The sequence below is a fragment of the Myxocyprinus asiaticus genome, chromosome 46 (genome assembly GCF_019703515.2).
Source record: "Myxocyprinus asiaticus isolate MX2 ecotype Aquarium Trade chromosome 46, UBuf_Myxa_2, whole genome shotgun sequence".
Classification (NCBI taxonomy): domain Eukaryota; kingdom Metazoa; phylum Chordata; class Actinopteri; order Cypriniformes; family Catostomidae; genus Myxocyprinus; species Myxocyprinus asiaticus.
This window is the reverse complement of record NC_059389.1, coordinates 26156191-26179059: the sequence shown is the minus strand read 5'-3', so window position 1 is coordinate 26179059 and position 22869 is coordinate 26156191. Positions and strand designations below refer to the sequence as shown.

The window sequence follows — 22869 nt, the reverse complement described above, 5'->3', positions numbered from 1 at the left end:
GTGGAGTACTTGGATGTATATGATGGAGCATTGTCCTGCATAAAGATCATGGCCTTCTTGAATGCTGAGGACTTCTTCCTGTACCACTGCTTGAAGAAAGTACTTTTCATAAACTGGTAGTAGGTTTGAGAGTTGAGTTTCAGTCCATCTTCAACTCAAAAAGGTCCAACTACCTCATCCTTAATGATAGCAGCACATACCAATACCCCTCCTCCACCTTGCTGGCACCTTCTTCAGCCTTCTTGACCTTGGCCATGTCTCTGAGTACTTGGCACCTTGTACTTCTGGACACTCCAGGTAGGTTGCAGTTCTGGAATATGGTAGCATTGGAGGATAATGGGTTCCTGGTAGCTTCACGTTTAATTCTTCTCCAGTTAATTTGTGCCTTTTCTTCTCCATGCGTTTTTTGCGCCCCAGTTGACTATTCGCAACAAAACTTTTGATTGTCCAGTGGTCACACCTCAATAGTTTAGCTATTGCAAGAGTGTTGCATCCGTCTGAAAGGCATTTTACAATATTTGACTTTTCAGTGTCAGTTAAGTGCCTTTTTTGGCCCATTTTACCTGAGGTAATGAAGCTGCCTAATAATTCTGCACACCTTGATATAAGGTGTTAGTCACTTTCGCCACACCCTCCCTCATTACACAAATACATACCACCTGAAAATGATTGAATCCAATAAGCATTCAAGTTTATATGGTTTGGAGTTGGAAAATGTGCATGGAAATAATGATAAGATCAGAATACTCACTTGCCTAATAATTGGGCATGCAGTGTATATCCCTTTTAATTTGCATTATATAATCTAAATTGTTGTGAGTACAATGCTATCTTAAAATTAATGTGCTTCAAAAATTTGCCAGTCAATTCTTCTGTACTTCAATAGAATTTTGACATCTATGAAAAATTGCTCAACTATAGTGGATGAGTTCTTTCATGGACAAGGATGTTTTTTATCAGTGCGAAATTGATCAAACAAAACACATCTATGACAAACTAAACACAACACAATGCTGAAGCTGTGTGTGAAAAAATACTAAACACAATCCTGAAAAATTAAATAAAATATCTAACTGGATATAAATAAGTAGTAAATATATAAATCAATTTGATTATAGTCTCTGAAAACTGTGCTAAACTCAGCCATTGTGTTGTATGAGCAGCTGCAGTATCTGTCAGTTGTATCAGTGCAGTCACTGTGCAGTCTGACTGACGGAGGTTTTTGTACGACTCTTTATCACTGTGTGAACACATCTTTACTGTTGATGTAGTGATAACTCTGACAGTAATAATCTCCTGTATCTTCAGTCTGGACTCCACTGATGGTCAGAGTGAAATCACTTCCAGATCCACTGCCACTGAATCTAGATGGAGTTCCAGACTGGAGAGTACTTATATAATATATGAGTTATAAGTTTAGGAGCTTCTCCAGGTTTCTGCTGTAGAAAACAGCTTGATATACAGACCTCTTGTCGTCAGGTGTGTGCACTGTCTGTAGTGCATTTCACATGAGTTGAGTCGAGGCGTCAACGCTCCGTTCAGAGAAAAGCGTCACAGAGGGGCGATTTTACCAGTTTGCCACGTAAAAAAGCGAGAGGTGTGCACAATAAACATTGAAAACATGTATGTGGGAGAGAAAAAAAACTTGCAGTTGCTTTGATAGCAGAAAGTAATAAAAGGACTCGTTTATGTTTAGGTTTAAGCGTTTTCTTGGTGAATTTAAATTAGTTCAATAATTGGGGTCTCTGATGTTTGTAAACGATAAGGTCATATTTAATTAAAAGAAATTATGAGACATTCAATGTCTCCACAAATTTGGAAAGTTTTCAAATATTTCTTGTTGCTTAGTACTCTCAAAGACATTATTAGTGAAGCACAAAAGTGTGTGTGAAAAACACTTTGGTGTAATGTGGCGTCACTTCATAGACTTCAATGTATTCTGCAGCGCTGACGCGAGTCATGTGAAAGACCCTTAACGTGTATAAATATCAGTCACTTTTACACATTAATCTTAGGTCTTCACAATCACGAAAGTGTCTGATTATGGTTTCAAAACTGCAAATTTCTCCGAAAGGTGAGGAGTTTGGATCCATGATTTTTTTTTTTTTTTCATGCATTTATTTATTTTGTGGAATTTGATAATTTTTCACGGCACACTAGAGTGCCACGGCACAGTGGTGGGAAACACTGTGAGAGTGTATCTGTTTATCTGTTTTTAACCTCTTAGTTGGTCAGTGTTGTATGTGATTGTGTTGTATGAGCAGATGTTTCTCTGTCCTGAAGATGAGTCGTATCTGAGTGTCCTGTGTCAGGCAGCATGCACATGAGTCGAGTGATTTACAACTGAATACTGAAAGAGAGCTCTAGTGTCACTCACTGTGTGATTTATCAATGTTCTGTGTTTACTGCAACATTCAATAAAGCTTCTGATTCTGGACAAGTTACATTTTGACGTGTCTTTAACTAACAGAGAAATATTACATGTAGTTTTAGTTCAGGAACTTCCTTTGATAAAAATGTGCCATGTTTAGCATGGGTTTGAGTTATAATTGTTTTAAAAAAGTGCATTTATCAGTAAATGTAAAATAAAGCTGTTGTGGTTTGAACATCTGGAGACAGAGCTGCTCTATTCTGAGAGGAACAGAATCACTTCATCCTGTCAATGCAAATGTGATTTTCACCCCAAACTCCCAGTGACACTGTTTGATTGGTTCAATGATCTGGACTGGAACACACCAGTTTCACTTCTACTGAATGCAGTGATCAGTCAGTTATGAAGTTATTTGAGTGTCATTTTTATACATCATATGAATATCACTGATAAACGCACTAGCCCATCTGCAACAAAGTCTGAAGACTTTTCTCTTCCCTTCTAAAAAACAACAACAACAGGCTAGACAGATCGATAGACAATTGATGTGATATCATCAAAGATCATTAGATCTCTTGTTTTTCCTTTTTTGCAAGGAACTATAAGCACATTAATGAACACACACATAATCACACACATGTTGTAAGTTACTATTTGTATTTTCATTTGAAGTTTTGGTGTTTCTGTATAATACAGTAGCTGCATCATGAAACAGGGATGTGAACTTAAAGCAGCAACTTGAGAAACTGTTCATGCTCTTTATGATGCTGGTAAGAGATGATGAACTTTCATATATTGTAATTAGGAAGAAGATTGGATTGGATACATATTGAAGGACACGTATTTTAAATAAACACACTGTATAAACAAAAACTTTGAATCAGTCCTTCTGACAGTGATTGGGATGAGAAATCATGTTGAAAAATGTTCTAATGATTATTCAGAAACTCTTTGTGTCAAGAGAGCAGAAGTGACTGAACACAGCAGGACTCATGAATTCATTCTGTTGAAATTAAACCTGGAATGTGATGATGATCACATCAAAACTATATCTTAATTATCAAAAATACTGATGAACCTTAACACCATTCATTCATCATTAGATCACATTGTGTTTCATTTGTGTTTGTCCACTTTTGTGTTGTGTTTGTGTTGTGTGTGATTGTGTTGTACGAGCAGCTGCAGTATCTGTCAGTTGTATCAGTGCAGTCACTGTGCAGTCTGACTGACGGAGGTTTTTGTACGACTCTTTATCACTGTGTGAACACCCAGCTACTACTGATGTAGTGTGCACTCAGACAGTAATAATCTCCTGTATCTTCAGTCTGGACTCCACTGATGGTCAGAGTGAAATCACTTCCAGATCCACTGCCACTGAATCTAGAAGGAGTTCCAGACTGAAGGCTGCTCACTCTATAAATCAGGAGTTTAGGAGCTTCTCCAGGTTTCTGTAAGTACCAGGACAGACAGGGTGGGCTGCAGCCTGTTAAAGGAGTGCTGGCAGTACATTTCAACACAACAGTCTCTCCTGGAGCAGCAAGTTTCACTGAAGGAGTCTGAGTCACTGTGATCTGTCCACTCGATCCTGAAGAGAAATTCATATAGAATTCAAATGTGAAGTGCATCAACATTAATATAAACAATAACAACCATATTTATAAGATATATGAATATTTACATTTTATTTTTAATTACTTTTTGAAGTGTTTTTCAATGCTTAAATGTTTAATTTTATACCTTGTATACAGAATAAAAGTGTCCAGATGAAGATGATGCTGAAGGTCATTGTTGTTGTTTTGTGTTGTGTGATGATGAAGATTGTGTTCTGTTCTGCTGTCAGTCATGAAGTGTTAAACTCACAGCACTATAAACACTCTCAGATCACTGAAGCATGTGCTGACAATGCAAAGAAGTGGGCAGGATCTTCAACAGTCTGTACTGCTACTAAACTAATATACACACTATACTTATCTGGCATTAATCTCACTAATATTTACTATTCATGGGTTGCTGAAGTTTAAAAAAATGATTTTAAATAGTAATGTTTCAGTAAAATCAGTTATGTTTGCTAAGGAAAGCATTCGTATAATGATCGTATATAGTATGGTTCAGGAGTTGAACAAACCGCTAACCCTGTGTAGACTTTAGAGCAGAACACACCACTGTTTGTGTTACAGACATGAATGGCACCTCAAATCATGCAGCTTGTTGAAGAGAAGTGTGCTGGTGGTGTTGCTTTTCTAAGTGATTGGAAGTAGGATTTTCAGCTGGAAGATAATACAAATGCCTGGCCCCTTATATTATGACTCAAGTAATATCTAGAGACCAGAATAGAGAATTGGACCAGTAAGCCATCACCTACAGTAGCAACAACCCAGAACACTTATCACTTATTTTTATTTATTTATTTTCAGAAATTGGAAAAATCAAACATATAAACATTTGAAGCCAAATGGACATGTTAATTGTCAACCTTGTTATAAATCTGAAAGATCTGAAATTCAAATTATTTCCACAAACAAGAAAACTTTTATTATTATTATTCAGACTTTTCAATGTTATTTCACAAATTAAAATTTCTTAATAAAAATGTATTTTCCAAAAACGCGTAATGCAAAGCAGCGAAAGCAACAAGAACAAGAACACGACAACTAGATGACAATGTCTGTAATATGAACTCAAGATCTACTATGAATGTGTAAAGATGTGTTTGTGATGTGTTTATAGTGCAGTTACTGAAGTGTGCAGAGGTTTTTGTACAGTCGCTCTATTAGTTTGTATCACTGTGGTGGACTTTCGGCAGCGGCACCAGACTGGATGTTGGCAGTAAGTAAATTATCATATAATTATTTTAATATAATAACTTACTGTTTTTTAATAAGTAGTTTTAAAGTACTTAAATTTATTTTCTACCTATATACATTTATAATCTAAATTATTTTGTGTTCAGTATTGTCTTGTAGATTTAATGTGCCTTGAATTTTTGACAGCCAGTTGGATGCTTATAGTGAATGGGATTTTTATTTTAGATTTTCTTTTTATATTAAAATTATTTGCCCCATTGTCAACATAAATGAATCTTAAATCTATGTTTATTAAGTTTGGATTCATAATTGTTCTCTGTGTTAATAAGTACAGCTCTGATGGATACTTTAGAGTGCTGTGAATTTCTAAATTTGTCCAGAAAGTAATGAATGTGGCACCGAATACAAAATTAGGGGTGTTACATTGACATTTTTATATTTAATAAAACTTCAATGCATAAAAAAAATCTTCACAATTTGTTAATGTTTATTATTTATTTATAATGTTGGGCAGTATTTGGTGCTTAATCCGTCAAAATTGGGCAAGTTACATGTTTTTTTCGACTCTTTTATTTATTTTATTTGGAGTTCACCAGAAATTAGAATGGGAAACATTTTAGTGGAGCTGTGAAACATGATGTCTAAAGTGAAATATTTATTATAGTGTTTTCAAAAGCTGCAAATAATTTTATTACTGCAGTTATTGCATTTACATGTGCATTACAGTAGATGCTTATTGTGTAACGAGAAATACATAAAAAATTCTTCATCTTTTGAGTTGACCTTTGTTCTCTGTTTGTCAGGCAACATCTCTCCTAAAGTGAGCGTCCTGCCCCCCTCCAGTGAAGAGATTTCCACAAAGAACACAGCAACACTGATGTGTGTGGCCAACAAGGGCTTCCCCTCAGACTGGAGCCTGAGCTGGAAGGTGGACGGGAACAGCAGGTCTCAGGAGAGCAGTGCTGGGGTCCTGGAGAAGGACGGTCTGTACAGCTGGAGCAGCAGCCTGACTCTCTCTAAGCAGGAGTGGATCAAGGGGGTCTCAGTGATCTGTGAGGCCAGCAGGAGAGACCAGCAGCCGCCAGTCACTGGAGAAGTGAGGAGAGATCAGTGTTCAGAGTAGATCCACTCACTTCTGTTCTGCCCTTCTTACTGATGTCTCACATGGAGACTAACAGCACATGAGGGACTCCATTCATTCTCTCTCTCGTCTGTCAAACAACATCAGACACCAGTGCATGTGTGCTTTTTTATTCACTGCTCATTGTCTTTTAGCAAAATTCAGTCATCAAATAAAATAATATTCTACCTTTATGTCTTTGATTTGTGTGGTCTTTTTTGAAAATGAAATACTTTTTAGTTCAAAGTTTATAATGAAACTTCACTCAACGGACCATGAAAACACCTGCTGATATTTATTTTAAAACAAGACTGTGACCAAATGACTAAACCTCAAACATTTAGTGCTGTTGGTAACTTTATCAATTTAATAAGAGATTTTTGAAATATAAATATGACAGACACATATCCTTCACATGTCAGTGTGTTTTGTTTGCTGGTTCTTCTATGTGTTGACAGTATTACTGTAACATGAAACTCCTCTGAGGATGGTGAACATCTGCTGATGGAGCTGCTCTATTCTGAGAGGAACAGAATCACTCACCCTGATGATGCAAATATGAGTTGAACTGTTTGACACTTTATTCTGTGAAATGAGACAGTTCAGTTTGACTAATGGAGAGATGAGGTTTGTTCATATTCATCAGTTTTCAGCAGTCATACTGACATTATGAATGTTTGAATGAACTGTTCACTCTGTGATAAGACACAGTGAATGATTCATTCTGATGTGTGTTCTTCAGTATCTGTGTTATTTAGAGCTGATTGTTTCTCAGCATAATCAGCAGCTTTCTTTGGATGTTTTTATGAGTGCAACATTTTCTAAATTATTAGCTATCTGTCTAAAGCTGTCTTTGAAAACTCAAGAGTAAAGATGTTTTGTTTGTTTCTGCTCACCCCTTCACATTCTATAATTAATATATTGTATAATTATATAAAAAGTACACTTATTATTTTAAGTGAATTAATTAATGAGTAAGTGTATTAATTAATTAATGAACGAATGAATGAATGATTGAAAAACAACAAAAATCTTTTAAGCGTCTGGAATCATTGCTATACTGAGTGATTGTGTTGTACGATCAGCTGCAGTATCTGTCAGTTGTATCAGTGCAGTCACTGTGCAGTCTGACTGACGGAGGTTTTTGTACGACTCTTTATCACTGTGTGAACACTCCACCACTGTGATAACTCTGACAGTAATAATCTCCTGTATCTTCAGTCTGGACTCCACTGATGGTCAGAGTGAAATCACTTCCAGATCCACTGCCACTGAATCTAGAAGGAGTTCCAGACTGAAGGCTGCTCACTCTATAAATCAGGAGTTTAGGAGCTTCTCCAGGTTTCTGTAAGTACCAGGACAGACAGGGTGGGCTGCAGCCTGTTAAAGGAGTGCTGGCAGTACATTTCAACACAACAGTCTCTCCTGGAGCAGCAAGTTTCACTGAAGGAGTCTGAGTCACTGTGATCTGTCCACTCGAACCTGAAGAGAAATTCATATAGAATTCAAATGTGAAGTGCATCAACACTAATATAAACAATAACAACCATATTTATAAGATATATGAATATTTACATTTTATTTTTTTTTGAAGTATTTTTCAATGCTTAAATGTTTAATTTTATACCTTGTATACAGAATAAAAGTGTCCAGATGAAGATGATGCTGAAGGTCATTGTTGTTGTTTTGTGTTGTGTGATGATGAAGATTGTGTTCTGTTCTGCTGTCAGTCATGAAGTGTTAAACTCACAGCACTATAAACACTCTCAGATCACTGAAGCATGTGCTGACAATGCAAAGAAGTGGGCAGGATCTTCAACAGTCTGTACTGCTACTAAACTAATATACACACTAATATACTGTATACATTCTGTTGAACTCACTGAATGATAAACATTCCCAGAGCATCAAAGAATGTCCTGCAGAAAGTCAATAAGAATATGACGTGAAGATGTTTGATGGTTTTCATGGTTGTACTGTCTGTTTTAAGTGTCACAGAGTTTCAGTGTGGTTCAGATCTTGACTTTAACTTGGTCAAAAGCTTCATTTAAAAGTTTATTTTTAACAGATCACATTATACTCAATGATCCTCTCATGCATTTAGAATTTTTAAAATGAATAATATTGTCTAGCGCTTTACTGTTTGTGCGTAAGTGACATGAAATGTCAAACAGTAATAACGTGTTATGCAGTGTTACATGTTACACTTCATCTAAAACTGATTTTAAACAACATTGCTCTTAGTCTTGTAGTGATAGTGGCCTTAAGGCACATTGCACATGATTATGGTCAAACCAACCTATCACTCTTTGTGCTCCAAACATGAATGACACCTCAAATCATGCAGCTTGTCGAGGAGAGTTGTGCTATTACATTTCTGGTGGATGATAAAACTGGAGAAAAAAAAAATCCCATAGACTTACACTGAAGGAGGCACATGAACCATATCTAAAGACCAGAATATTACAGAGAATTGAGAGTGTGCTCTTTTGACTCAGGTCAGTAAGCAACCATCTAGCAACATCCTAGCAACAACCCAGTATACTCTAGTCACTGCAGCACACTAAAATCAACTCAGAGCAACTGTTTAGTAACACCCTGGCAACCATCTACAACACTAGCATCATGATGGGTACTTTTGCATGGCAAACATCACTTTCATTTTCTTTAGAAAATCCAGGCAATTTCCCTTGTGTAGCCTACATATATTCACATTTTAAACCTAAAATCATGTTATTGGAATAAATGGTGTTCAAGGAGCATGTCTGCTGGACAACTACCCTATATAAAATTCAAACAGAACAGATTGTTATTCTTATTGTTTGCACACAGAAACAGTATTTCTGCTGATTTACACAGTTCAAATGACTGAAATATCTGACTTTTCAATTATATTACTCAAATTTAATATATGTTTCCATATTTTCTTTATTAATACTGAAATGACGATCAAATGTTATTTTCCTAAAAATATGAAAAGCAACTAGAACACAACAATGAGATGAAAATGTCCTTAATATGAAATCATTTCTCTGTGATGCATGAATGTGTTGTGTGTAAAGATGTGTTTGTGATGTGTTTATAGTGCAGTTACTGAAGTGTGCAGAGGTTTTTGTACAGTCGCTCTATTAGTTTGTATCACTGTGGTGGACTTTCGGCAGCGGCACCAGACTGGATGTTGGCAGTAAGTAAATACTCAAATAATCATTTTAATATAATAACTTACTGTTTTTTTTAATAATTAGTTATACAGTACTTCAATGTATTTTATAACTTTATACATTTATAATCTAAATTATTTTGTGTTTAGTATTATCTTGTAGATTTAATGTGCCTTGAATTTTTGACAGCCAATTGAATGCTCATAGTGAATGGCATCGATTAATGATTTTTATTCTAGATTTTCTTTTTATATTACAATTATTTGCACCATTTTCAACATAAATGAATCTTAAATCTATGTTTATTGAGTTTGGATTCATAATTGTTCTCTGTGTTAATAAGTACAGCTCTGATGGATACTTTAGAGTGCTGTGAATTTCTACATTTGTCCAGACAGTAATGAATGTGGCACCGAATACAAAATTAGGGGTGTTACATTGACATTTTTATATTTAATAAAACTTCAATGCATAAAAAAATTTAAATCTTCACAATTTGTTAATGTTTATTATTTATTTATAATGTTGGGCAGTATTTGGTGCTTAATCCGTCAAAATTGGGCAAGTTACATGTTTTATTTGACTCTTTTATTTATTTTATTTGGAGTTCACCAGAAATTAGAATGGGAAACATTTTAGTGGAGGTGTGAAACATGATGTCTAAAGTGAAATATTTATTATAGAGTTTTCAAAAGCTGAAAATAATTTTATTACTGCAGTTATTGCATTTACATGTGCATTACAGTAGATGCTTATTGTGTAACGAGAAATACATAAAAAATTCTTCATCTTTTGAGTTGACCTTTGTTCTCTGTTTGTCAGGCAACATCTCTCCTAAAGTGAGCGTCCTGCCCCCTCCAGTGAAGAGATTTCCACAAAGAACACAGCAACACTGATGTGTGTGGCCAACAAGGGCTTCCCCTCAGACTGGAGCCTGAGCTGGAAGGTGGACGGGAACAGCAGGTCTCAGGAGAGCAGTGCTGGGGTCCTGGAGAAGGACGGTCTGTACAGCTGGAGCAGCAGCCTGACTCTCTCTAAGCAGGAGTGGATCAAGGGGGTCTCAGTGATCTGTGAGGCCAGCAGGAGAGACCAGCAGCCGCCAGTCACTGCAGAAGTGAGGAGAGATCAGTGTTCAGAGTAGATCCACTCACTTCTGTTCTGCCCTTCTTACTGATGTCTCACATGGAGACTAACAGCACATGAGGGACTCCATTCATTCTCTCTCTCATCTGTCAAACAACATCAGACACCAGTGCATGTGTGCTTTTTTATTCACTGCTCATTGTCTTTTAGCAAAATTCAGTCATCAAATAAAATAATATTCTACCTTTATGTCTTTGATTTGTGTGGTCTTTTTTGAAAATGAAATACTTTTTAGTTCAAAGTTTATAATAAAACTTCACTCAACAGACCATGAAAACACCTGCTGATATTTATTTTAAAACAAGACTGTGACCAAATGACTAAACCTCAAACATTTAGTGCTGTTGGTAACTTTATCAATTTAATAAGAGATTTTTGAAATATAAATATGACAGACACATATCCTTCACATGTCAGTGTGTTTTGTTTGCTGGTTCTTCTATGTGTTGACAGTATTACTGTAACATGAAACTCCTCTGAGGATGATGAACATCTGCTGATGGAGCTGCTCTATTCTGAGAGGAACAGAATCACTCACCCTGATGATGCATATATGAGTTGAACTGTTTGACACTTTATTCTGTGAAATGAGACAGTTCAGTTTGACTAATGGAGAGATGAGGTTTGTTCATATTCATCAGTTTTCAGCAGTCATACTGACATTATGAATGTTTGAATGAACTGTTCACTCTGTGATAAGACACAGTGAATGATTCATTCTGATGTGTGTTCTTCAGTATCTGTTAATCAGAGCTCTTCACTGAGAAACTCTGACTGATGTTTCACTGCATAATCAGCAGCTTTATTTGGATGTTTTTTACCAATGGACATTTTGACAAAGCACATCTTTGATGAAATAAACAGCATGTTGAAACTGTGAAAAATAAAAATCCAGACAAATAAAAATATTTAATTAGATATAAATTAGTAGTCAAAAGTATATAAATAAATATTATTTAAAGTCTCTTAAGACTTTAGGCTATATTGTGTGATTGTGTTGTATGAGCAGCTGCAGTATCTGTCAGTTGTATCAGTGCAGTCACTGTGCAGTCTGACTGACGGAGGTTTTTGTACGACTCTTTATCACTGTGTGAACACCCAGCTACTACTTATGTAGTGTGCACTCTGACAGTAATAATCTCCTGTATCTTCAGTCTGGACTCCACTGATGGTCAGAGTGAAATCAGTTCTTGATCCACTGCCACTGAATCTAGATGGAATATTTGACTGCCTTTGGCTCGCATATTTAATAAGTAGTTTAGGAGCCTCTCCAGATTTCTGCTGGTACCAGGCCATACAAGTATATGAACCAGGACAGCCATTGCTCACTAATGTGTTAGTTTTGCAACTTATAGTGACAGATCCGCCAATCTGAACCATTTGTATCGAGGGAGTCTGAGTCACAGTCACCTGTCCACTGAAACCTGTTTAGAAAAAAGTTGTAAAATTCAGTTATACCAGTTATAAAGTTCAAATAGTTTAAAACTGTATATTCATTCAAACTAAAGTATACCTTGAAAACACATATAAAAAGTCCAGATGAAGATGATGCTGAAGGTCATTGTTGTTGTTTTGTGTTGTGTGATGATGAAGATTGTGTTCTGTTCTGCTGTCAGTCATGAAGTGTTAAACTCACAGCACTATAAACACTCTCAGATCACTGAAGCATGTGCTGACTATGCAAAGAAGTGATCGAAAATAAAGCTCTTGTAGTTTGAACATCTGGGGACACAAGTTTTTTTTTTTTTTTTTTTTAAACATGCTTGCAGGTGTGTGGAAACCCTATAGCAGGGTATGTCTTTCCAACTAGATGCACTCCGACAAATCAGCTCCATACCACAACTATAACGGTAAGGACACAGAGCAATGTTATCATTTGGATCACTTTCAGAGTGATTTGTTTCCAGCTGATGAACGATAAAAACATTGACAGCCAATCAAAATCCATCCAACTTTAAAGGGCTCCTTGTTGCTGCCCTTCGCAGCTGTTTGCCAGTCTTGCTATCAAAGTTTAACACCTCAAGCATGCTCCCTCTGTCGTATCAATCAATGTGTCATTCAACTAACAGATGAAGATGCATTTAGTATTATTTCAGAGACATGCATTGGTAAAGTTCTGCATGGAGGTCTGTGGTTTTGAATAGTTTGAATAGTTCTGAAAGGTGCATTTATCAATAAATGTAAAATAAAGCTGTTGTGGTTTGAACATCTGGAGACAGAGCTGCTCTATTCTGAGAGGAACAGAATCACTTCATCCTGTCAATGCAAATGTGATTTTCACCCCAAACTCCCAGTGACACTGTTTGATTGGTTCAATGATCTGGACTGGAACACACCAGTTTCACTTCTACTAAATGCAGTGATCAATCAGTTATGAAGATATTTGAGTATCGGTTTTGTGAAATTCTGGGTGAGCTTTTCTTTTAAGAGCACTGTTGATGGCTCATGCAGTGGTTGAACCATCAACATTTTGGTCAACAGACCTGAGTTATAACCATGAAACTGTCAGGGAATTTCCCAAGAAAGTGAAATAACACAATGTAGTCTTTGAATTCTTTTCACCAACATAAGAAAGTTTATTCGGCAGAAGAAAAGGTCTCCCATTCAAGAGAAGTCTTCTAATAAACATTTTATGACGCATGGGTTTTATACCACTTCAAACAAGATCTTCACACATCCAACTAATTCTCTGATTGGTTACTTTTTTACTGCATAAACACATATTGTGTCACTATGGCTGGTTGAACTTCACCCTGTGACCTAGTGATATAGTATTGCCTTTTCTAACCTAAGTGTCAAGAACAAGGTTATCAAGGTTAAGATGGCTACGCCTAGAAAAAAAAAAAAAAAAAAAAAAAAATTACGATGAAACAACACTGATAGTAGAAACCAGGGCAAAGGTTATATACAGTATGAGAGTTATACAAAGAAATGAATACAAAAATGAATGTTTGCCTTTCATTCTCTCCTGTGATTATTAATCATCACATTGAATATATGAAACTTTCATTTTAAATTCATTTTCTAAAATCCATTTATATTATTCCACTCCTGCTCAACTTCACTTGCTCAGCATTATAGATGATCTTTCTGATAGCAATCTTCTTTTGTTTCATATCTACAATACCCTGGAATTCCTTCCTCACAACACTGCATGATTAACTTGACATGATTAACAGAATAAAATACCAAAATGAATGCAATCGCACCCAGTATGCTTAAGATGTATTTCAATCCTCCACCTGCTGAACTGAATATCCAACTAAACCGAGTATCCCAAAGTCCATCCAGCAATCCATTATCCTGGTGTATCTGACTTAATTCAGTATGAATTATTCTGGACAAATCCTCAACATCTGTGCTAGTGTCTGAATGTACAACATTTCTTCCCTCTCACATAGCACACACTGTCCTACAAGCAAGATATCCAACAATTTTCATTTCTATATAGTCATCTCTTTCATTGAATTTATCTCCTGCTGTATTTTGTCAGCGGTTCTAACAGTTTGGTTACTGTCTCAAACAAATGTTGCAGTGTTTTAACATCAATTTGAAAATCATAAATCATAAACCCTGGAAAGATTATACCTCTCCATTTAGTAACTGTACTCAAATGTCTGGGTTTGGGTTGAGACATAATATTTCTCATCTGTACTGGTTTAACTAATCTTACTGGTGGCATTAAATGTCCTAGAAAACATTGGCCTGTCCAGACTGTTTCTAGACATTTGAAAGCTTCATTCCACATACAAATGCTGAATTTTCTGGTGCTACCCATTTTAGATTACCCCTTAGACGAATTAGCTTTCCACAACCCTCAGAATCTGTTTAATCATGTTATGTTCTATGTGTAGGCAATATCAGAGTACATTTAACAGCAACTCCTATATGCAATGTCTCATTTATCTTTACAGATTTGGGGCACTGCTTACTCTTCTTCAGAATCTCTTCATAAATCTACAGTCTCTTGGCTAAGTTTCCACAGTATTGTTGTCATTTTAACCATGAAAATATGGGTAATGATAGACACATTGTTAGTCAATTCAAACATAAAATGGTGAGTGTCAGTTTCCTATCATATCCAACAGTTAGACTGATTTGATCACTCAACAATCTCTCGGCACAATTTAGTCATTAGATTGCCCTTGTGCAGCTTTGTCTTTTCACTGATTTAGACTTTGTCAGTTTCTTTGCGCACATGTGGTGTGAATTGTAATCTGGTTTTCTAAGACCCCATTTCCACCTGGTATTAAGATGCATTTTGGGTGATCCGATTACGTGTGGTCACCCCTTAATACAGGTCTAAATGGGGTCTAAAACATTTTTGTGATCGGATCACAAAAACCATATACAAATGTGATCAAAACGCATGTGACCACATCACTTTTGAGGTGTAAATGCTAATCTGTCCTGCATGCATCCTGGCAGAAGTGAAGCACCAACCCTCCCCTGCAGGGACGGATTAAGACGTCAGGATGCCCTGGCCACCGATGCCTTCACAGGCCCACTCTGGAAATGAAGTGACAAATATCTCTCCCATTCATCTCAACAGTGTTGTCGTGCACATGCAGTGTAGAAATGGCTAATTATAATGTAATCAGAGCGATCTTTATTATGTTGTGGCGTGTTCTTCAAGTGTGAATGGATTTTAAAGATCCACCAGTAGCAGCACATTTACCACAGCATTGTTTACATGTGTATCGCCATTTAAACCGCATTTAATAACAAGAATGCACGATGGGGGAAATGTACACATCACACCGCATTTTAATGATTAGACAATCTCTCTCTCTCTCTCTCTCTGAAAGAGGGGAAATCATTAAAAGCACAAGATCAAAAACTTAGATTATGCTATTCTGACAATGACTGTTTGACCAGTAAGGTCAAGGATGAAAAACTTTGACCATAAAGAAACAGTTCATGTCAAGAGAGCAGAAGAGACTAAATACAGAAGCTAGTCTCTGTTGTTCAGTCTGACGGAAAAAAAAAAAAACACCTGAAATCACATTAAAACAATTACTAATTATATTAATATACTAAAAGACCTCAAAATTTATGTTCTTCATAAGATCAAAATGTTTTAGTTTTTTGTCCACTGATCAGTGTTGTGTGTGATTGTGTTGTATGAGCAGCTGCAGTATCTGTCAGTTGTATCAGTGCAGTCACTGTGCAGTCTGACTGACGGAGGTTTTTGTACGACTCTTTATCACTGTGTGAACACATATTTACTGTTGATGGAGTGTCTACTCATACAGTAATAATCTCCTGTATCTTCAGTCTGGACTCCACTGATGGTCAGAGTGAAATCACTTCCATAGTCTGATCCACTGCCACTGAATCTAGATGGAGTTCCTGAATAAAGGCTTCTTATGTCATAAATGAGGAGTTTAGGAGCTTCTCCTGTTTTTTGCTGATACCAGCCAACATTGTCATAGTCTATTCCTACATCTGTATGACACTCTATTGTAGCTGTTTGTCCCTGTTGAGCAGTTTTTACTTTAGGTTGAGTCACAGTGACTCCTCTGGATCCTGAAGAAGAGAAAAACATAAACAATTAAAACAATAAAAACAGAAGATTGGAACATAAAATGTGGGGAAAACAGCATCATACTTCCATCTATTACTAATACTAACAATAACTGCAACATGTCAGTATTCAATCTGCATGTATCACCTTGAATAAAAACTGCAAAAGTCCAGATGAAGATGATGCTGAAGGTCATTGTTGTTGTTTTGTGTTGTGTGATGATGAAGATTGTGTTCTGTTCTGCTGTCAGTCATGAAGTGTTAAACTCACAGCACTATAAACACTCTCATGCAAAGTGTCTCTTTATGTAAATGTTCTTCATACACAAAACAAGCAGCTGAAAGTGACAGATGAATTTGTTCATGTATGTTACTGTTTATACAAAAATCATGAAGACTTGATCATTATCAACATCATCAATATTGAACATTATCAACAGCATGGATTAAATAGTACTTTATTATTTCTCCATGAATCATGATGGGGGTTTGGTTATTTGACTAGGCTGATATTAATAATAATAAATAGAAAGCCTCTGCCTTTAAAAAGCATATTGATCCTGTACGGCAGAGAAACTAGTTTGCAGTCATCTTGAATATTTTGTCATGGATCTTCCGGTGTAACGGTTGCTACATAGAAATCCTCAGTGTTGATGTCAAAGCGTCATGATCTGACAAAATGGATTTACGGGTAATAGAGTTGTCAAATGTTATCATGAGTATTTTAAAGTGTTCAGTGAATGTCGTAACAACTGGAAGAAGAGTGGGAGATTTTAAAACAAGAGAACTTCATTCATAAATACACAAGATCCTACCTTCACGCTGTGGACGTACTGATATTCTTCTGTTATTCATGAAACTCAAAGAAACAACACAAGTCATTAAACATATCTCTGTACAACACCTCTGATCATCTTCTCATGTCATTCACCCATTGTGTTATAGTTTTAAGTGTTAAATTGGAACGGGAGAAGGGGTGCCACTATATGTATACACACAAACACATATATAGATGTGAAAGTGTGTTTTGTTTTATATTCAGTTTACAACTATTTTAATCACATTTAAGACTCTTAAAAATGTGGGGTGACTAATTAATTTTCAAAAGTGCAAAAGTAAGTTCTTTTAATGTCATGAAGTTGCATGTGTAATAATATGAGCTGTCACTGTTTGAAATTTCATATCAACTACACATTTTAACACAAATTAATAACAAGTTGAAAACTAACAATTAAGCAGAATTACACGAATAACAATTAAATGTTTGTATCATGAAAAAATGTCTTAGCTGTCAGAATGTGATCTGCAACTTCCAATTTACCTCTGTGTTTCACAGAAAAATTTACATTTAAATTTACAAACAATAACATTTAATACAAACTGGACGTTAGATGACAAAATCTGGAAGAGCGGAGCACTGAAAAGGGGCGGAGCTGAGTAAGGACAATAGTATTCCAATATTTTAAGAATTTCCATTGAATATTAAAGGTGCTGTAAGTGATTTTAGCTGTCCTGGAACTTCCACGAGACCGAGCTGTTGAATTAGACACGCCCCCTTTTTCCAAAACACCGCCCTCCAAAGATAATGATAAGACTGTCACCGAACAGTAGAACGGTGTGTCTTCTCACGGTTGTCAAACACAACTGTACAGCTGACACTGTTGTGAATCTTTATATGATATTAAACATGAATGATCCTCTTCAACTACAACAATGAGAACGTGCTAAATGATTGACAGGCAAAAGGCACATCAATGTCTTCTGATTGGCTGATCAAAGAATGTGTCCGTGGCCGCAGTTACACAGTCTAGTGCTGTCACAGAGACCGTTGAGATATCTCAGGACACTTATTTCAGTGATATCTTTCAGGAAGAAGGAACATTTTCTGCTGACAATTCCATAAAATATATTACTAACAGCTCCTTTAACAGATAGTTTGGTTACAGCATTAGAGGATTTTTGTATTATTATTTTATCTTTCAATATCTCCACTACAGACCCAAAATATCCTGAGCAATTTTGGTAACAGACTATCACACATTTGTAGTTTTGTAATGTGATCAAGGCCAAAATAACCACAAGATGAAATAAAATCATTTCTCTGTGATGCATGAATGTGTTGTGTGTAAAGATGTGTTTGTGATGTGTTTATAGTGCAGTTACTGAAGTGTGCAGAGGTTTTTGTACAGTCGCTCTATTAGTTTGTATCACTGTGGTTGACTTTCGGCAGCGGCACCAGACTGGATGTTGGCAGTAAGTAAATAATCATATAATCATTTTAAAACAATAGCTGTTTTTTAGATATCGTATGTAACATGCAACATTAATGGATGCCATTTTCAGCTTAATTATTGGATTAATTATTTTGTGCACAGCCCTTTAAAATTAGTGGGCTTTTAATGTTAGACAATCAATTAATAAGTATTTCAGTGCAATTTTCAACTCTAAATGTAAAGGATTTGGGTGCTTAATAGTGGTTTGCATTTTAATTGTATTATTATTATTATTATCATACATTTTATTTTAAATCAAAATTATCATCATTGACAAACTAAAATGACTCAAAAATTATTCTCTTTCAGTTTGGGCTCATAAATGTTTTTAATATGAAGAAAGTATTACAGCTATGCTGGAAAACAGTGCAAAAATGTTAACTTTTTTTTTCATAAACACATTTATGAGGTGTCTAATGAAAATGAAAGCGTGCTACAAAACTGCTATTTAAATGCTGTTTTTTATTGTTTGTTTGTTTTTTGTAAAATGTTTTATTTTATATTCATTGCACAATAGATGTCCTACTTAATGTTTATGAGAAGATTCGAGACACAATGAAATGATTGAAATGAATATATATAAATATAAATATAAATATATATATATATATGTGTGTGTGTGTGTGTGTGTGTGTGTGTGTGTGTGTGTGTGTGTGTGTGTGTGTATTATATTATATATTTAACTGACTGTTCTCTGTTTGTCAGGCAACATCTCTCCTAAAGTGAGCGTCCTGCCCCCCTCCAGTGAAGAGATTTCCACAAAGAACACAGCAACACTGATGTGTGTGGCCAACAAGGGCTTCCCCTCAGACTGGAGCCTGAGCTGGAAGGTGGACGGGAACAGCAGGTCTCAGGAGAGCAGTGCTGGGGTCCTGGAGAAGGACGGTCTGTACAGCTGGAGCAGCAGCCTGACTCTCTCTAAGCAGGAGTGGATCAAGGGGGTCTCAGTGATCTGTGAGGCCAGCAGGAGAGACCAGCAGCCGCCAGTCACTGCAGAAGTGAGGAGAGATCAGTGTTCAGAGTAGATCCACTCACTTCTGTTCTGCCCTTCTTACTGATGTCTCACATGGAGACTAACAGCACATGAGGGACTCCATTCATTCTCTCTCTCATCTGTCAAACAACATCAGACACCAGTGCATGTGTGCTTTTTTATTCACTGCTCATTGTCTTTTAGCAAAATTCAGTCATCAAATAAAATAATATTCTACCTTTATGTCTTTGATTTGTGTGGTCTTTTTTGAAAATGAAATACTTTTTAGTTCAAAGTTTATAATTAAACTTCACTCAACGGACCATGAAAACACCTGCTGATATTTATTTTAAAACAAGACTGTGACCAAATGACTAAACCTCAAACATTTAGTGCTGTTGGTAACTTTATCAATTTAATAAGAGATTTTTGAAATATAAATATGACAGACACATATCCTTCACATGTCAGTGTGTTTTGTTTGCTGGTTCTTCTATGTGTTGACAGTATTACTGTAACATGAAACTCCTCTGAGGATGGTGAACATCTGCTGATGGAGCTGCTCTATTCTGAGAGGAACAGAATCACTCACCCTGATGATGCAAATATGAGTTGAACTGTTTGACACTTTATTCTGTGAAATGAGACAGTTCAGTTTGACTAATGGAGAGATGAGGTTTGTTCATATTCATCAGTTTTCAGCAGTCATACTGACATTATGAATGTTTGAATGAACTGTTCACTCTGTGATAAGACACAGTGAATGATTCATTCTGATGTGTGTTCTTCAGTATCTGTTAATCAGAGCTCTTCACTGAGAAACTCCGACTGCTGTTTCTCAGCATAAATATCATCAGCTTTATTTGGATGTTTTTTACCAATGGACATTTTGACAAAGCACATCTTTGATGAAATAAACAGCATGCTGAAACTGTGTGAAAAATAAAAATCCAGACAAATAAAAATATTAATTATATATAAATTAGTAGTCGAAAATATATTAATAAATATTATTTAAAGTCTCTTAAGACTTTAGGCTATATTGAGTGATTGTGTTGTATGAGCAGCTGCAGCATCTCTCAGTTGTATCAGTGCAGTCACTGTGCAGTTCTTGATCCACTTCCACTGAATCTAGATGGAATATTAGACTGTATTCGGCTTGCAGATTCAGTAATTAGTTTAGGAGCCTCTCCAGACTTCTGCTGGTACCAGGCCATACAAGTATATGAACCTGCACAGCCATTGCTCACTACTGTGTTAGTTTTGCAACTTATAGTGACCGATCTGCCAATCTGAACCATTTTTACAGAGGGAAATGTGAGTCACAGTCACCTGTCCACTGAAACCTGTTAAAAAAAAAAAAGTATTAGTTAGAAAAAGTATAACATTGAAATTTTTACAATTTCATTCATTTAACATTTTCATGCAAACTTTACCTTGAATACAAAGTGTCCCGATGAAGATGATGCTGAAGGTCATTGTTGTTGCTTTGTGTTGTGTGATGATGAAGATTGTGTTCTGTTCTGCTGTCAGTCATGAAGTGTTAAACTCACAGCACTATAAACACTCTCAGATCACTGAAGCATGTGCTGACTATGCAAAGAAGTGGGCAGGATCTTCAACAGTCTGTACTGCTACTAAACTAATATTCACATTAATATATCCATTCTGTTAAACTCACTGAGTGATGAACACTGACAGAAAAAAAGTCAATTGTCCTGCTGATAAACTGAATGTGATAAGAGGTCTGTTCCACATCCTAGTGAGCTGTTTCACTTCTTAGTGTCTATATAGACATCTGTCTTCTAAGGCAGCATCTGAACATGAATGGAACTTCATAAGTGACTGATCTGACACGCTCTACATACATTCTCTGTTAATTAAGCAATATATCACACTAGCATGAGTGCTGTTGTGCCTTATATCAGCACAGCTGCAGCAGGTAAAGCACAATTGTGAGTGTGATGTTGCTTTTATACAACCGTTCAACCCAAGAAAGTAATATTAAATGTATGTTTTGGACAAAAATTGTCTAGTTAGTGAGTACATTTCTTCTTCACTAGTGAGGTACAAAAGAAGTGAAAGCATCAAACACCACTCTGCACTGCACAAATACTCTGTTTTTGAACTACTGATGTTTCTTTCGTAAACAAATAAATTTAATTTTTTAATGACTCTTTTAAGAGAACAAATCATTCTCATTCACTTCCATTGTTTTGGTGATGACTCCTGTTTTTAACAAATCAGTTGAGCAAATGACTGAATGATACTTATAACATAGTAATAGAACACATAACATAAAGTTCATTTGTCGCCACATACTGGCGTAAATATGCAATCTTCAGAAATGTTCACTGAACAAATCAGTGAATGAAAACAAAATTAACAACGTGTGTGTGTGTGTGTGTGTGTGTGTGTGTTTGTGTGTGTGTGTGTCAGGGATGGCTTTTGGGTTTCCAGGGTTTTTAAAGTATATATTTTTTATGATATATTAAGGACAGATTTATAAGGTTGCTGTCCCTTTTAGACTTTGTAGTTTTGACTAGTAGTTCAGTGCAGAGCTTGTTTTGTGACAATAAAGAATATATTTCTTATCCTAAGCCATATGTACAAGCACACGTAAAGAATGCTTTGCGTTACCAATATTGCTGTAATTAGGACTGCCAAAGATTATGATTTATGAAATTGCTTAAAAACTGTTCTATTGTTATCACTGTTGTGTGTTAGTGTTCTGCATTTCACTATTGTGATCTACAAGTCAAAGTGGTAAAATTAATAAAGTATTTTTAGATCTTTGTGTTTTAAATATTTTTTGTTGGTCAGTGTTGTGTGTGATTGTGTTGTATGAGCAGCTGCAGTATCTTTCAGCTGTATCAGTGCAGTCTGACTGATGGAGTTTATTTTTATTTTTTATACAATTTTTGAACACTTCACCACTGAAGCTGTGGAAACTCCAACTGTGATAATTACCTGTATTCTGGTTCCAAAATACCAGTTCTGGGTTAGTTCACTCAACCTTGAGTTAGAAAGGCATTCTCCACAGAGCACCAAATCCACGAGTCACCATTGAAACAGACACTAAGAAGAAATGCGTACCATATTTCAGTGACACAGAACTTGAAGTTTTAATGACTATGCACGAGCATTATAAAGTCATCTACACTTGTAATAGCGATAGGGGCTGCAGCGGTTCAGGACTGAGAGTTTGCTTGATTGAAAATACTGTATACTGAATCAATGCTTGAGTTTTTACATTTATAAAACTATAAAGTTTTACAGTACTTGTAAAAGCTTAATTGAACATTTACAGTATATTGTGAAATATGTATAGTCTAATGTCCATTTACTGAACTTTATGTAAAGCAAATAAACAGTACAATTTACCTTCATAAAACATAACATTATTTATTTCATACATTTTTAATGTACTCCATATAAAAAGAATGTGCATTTTATTAATAGTTTTACTTAAAATATATAGTCCAACTGCTGCAGTGG

The 22869-nt window shown here is 35.9% G+C and overlaps 6 gene segments (V, D, J or C); 2 read left to right on the top strand and 4 right to left on the bottom strand.

Moving 5' to 3' along the window:
* Positions 1 to 3611: 3611 nt before the first annotated feature.
* Positions 3612 to 4274, bottom strand: LOC127435839 (Ig kappa chain V region 3547-like). The segment is given in 2 exon segments: positions 3612 to 3956; positions 4109 to 4274. Coding segments are annotated over 2 exon segments (381 nt in total).
* Positions 4275 to 5032: 758 nt separating this feature from the next.
* LOC127435726 (immunoglobulin kappa constant-like) lies at positions 5033 to 6498 on the top strand. The segment is given in 3 exon segments: positions 5033 to 5038; positions 5146 to 5197; positions 5979 to 6498. Coding segments are annotated over 3 exon segments (378 nt in total).
* Positions 6499 to 7447: 949 nt separating this feature from the next.
* Positions 7448 to 8092, bottom strand: LOC127435845 (immunoglobulin kappa variable 1-8-like). The segment is given in 2 exon segments: positions 7448 to 7777; positions 7923 to 8092. Coding segments are annotated over 2 exon segments (372 nt in total).
* Positions 8093 to 11675: 3583 nt separating this feature from the next.
* LOC127435835 (Ig kappa chain V region 3547-like) lies at positions 11676 to 12268 on the bottom strand. The segment is given in 2 exon segments: positions 11676 to 12023; positions 12113 to 12268. Coding segments are annotated over 2 exon segments (390 nt in total).
* Positions 12269 to 14968: 2700 nt separating this feature from the next.
* LOC127435846 (immunoglobulin kappa variable 1-6-like) lies at positions 14969 to 16413 on the bottom strand. The segment is given in 2 exon segments: positions 14969 to 16128; positions 16274 to 16413. Coding segments are annotated over 2 exon segments (372 nt in total).
* A 391-nt stretch (positions 16414 to 16804) lies between these two features.
* On the top strand, positions 16805 to 19614 carry LOC127435725 (immunoglobulin kappa constant-like). The segment is given in 3 exon segments: positions 16805 to 16816; positions 18327 to 18378; positions 19104 to 19614. Coding segments are annotated over 3 exon segments (384 nt in total).
* The last annotated feature ends 3255 nt before the right edge of the window (positions 19615 to 22869 follow it).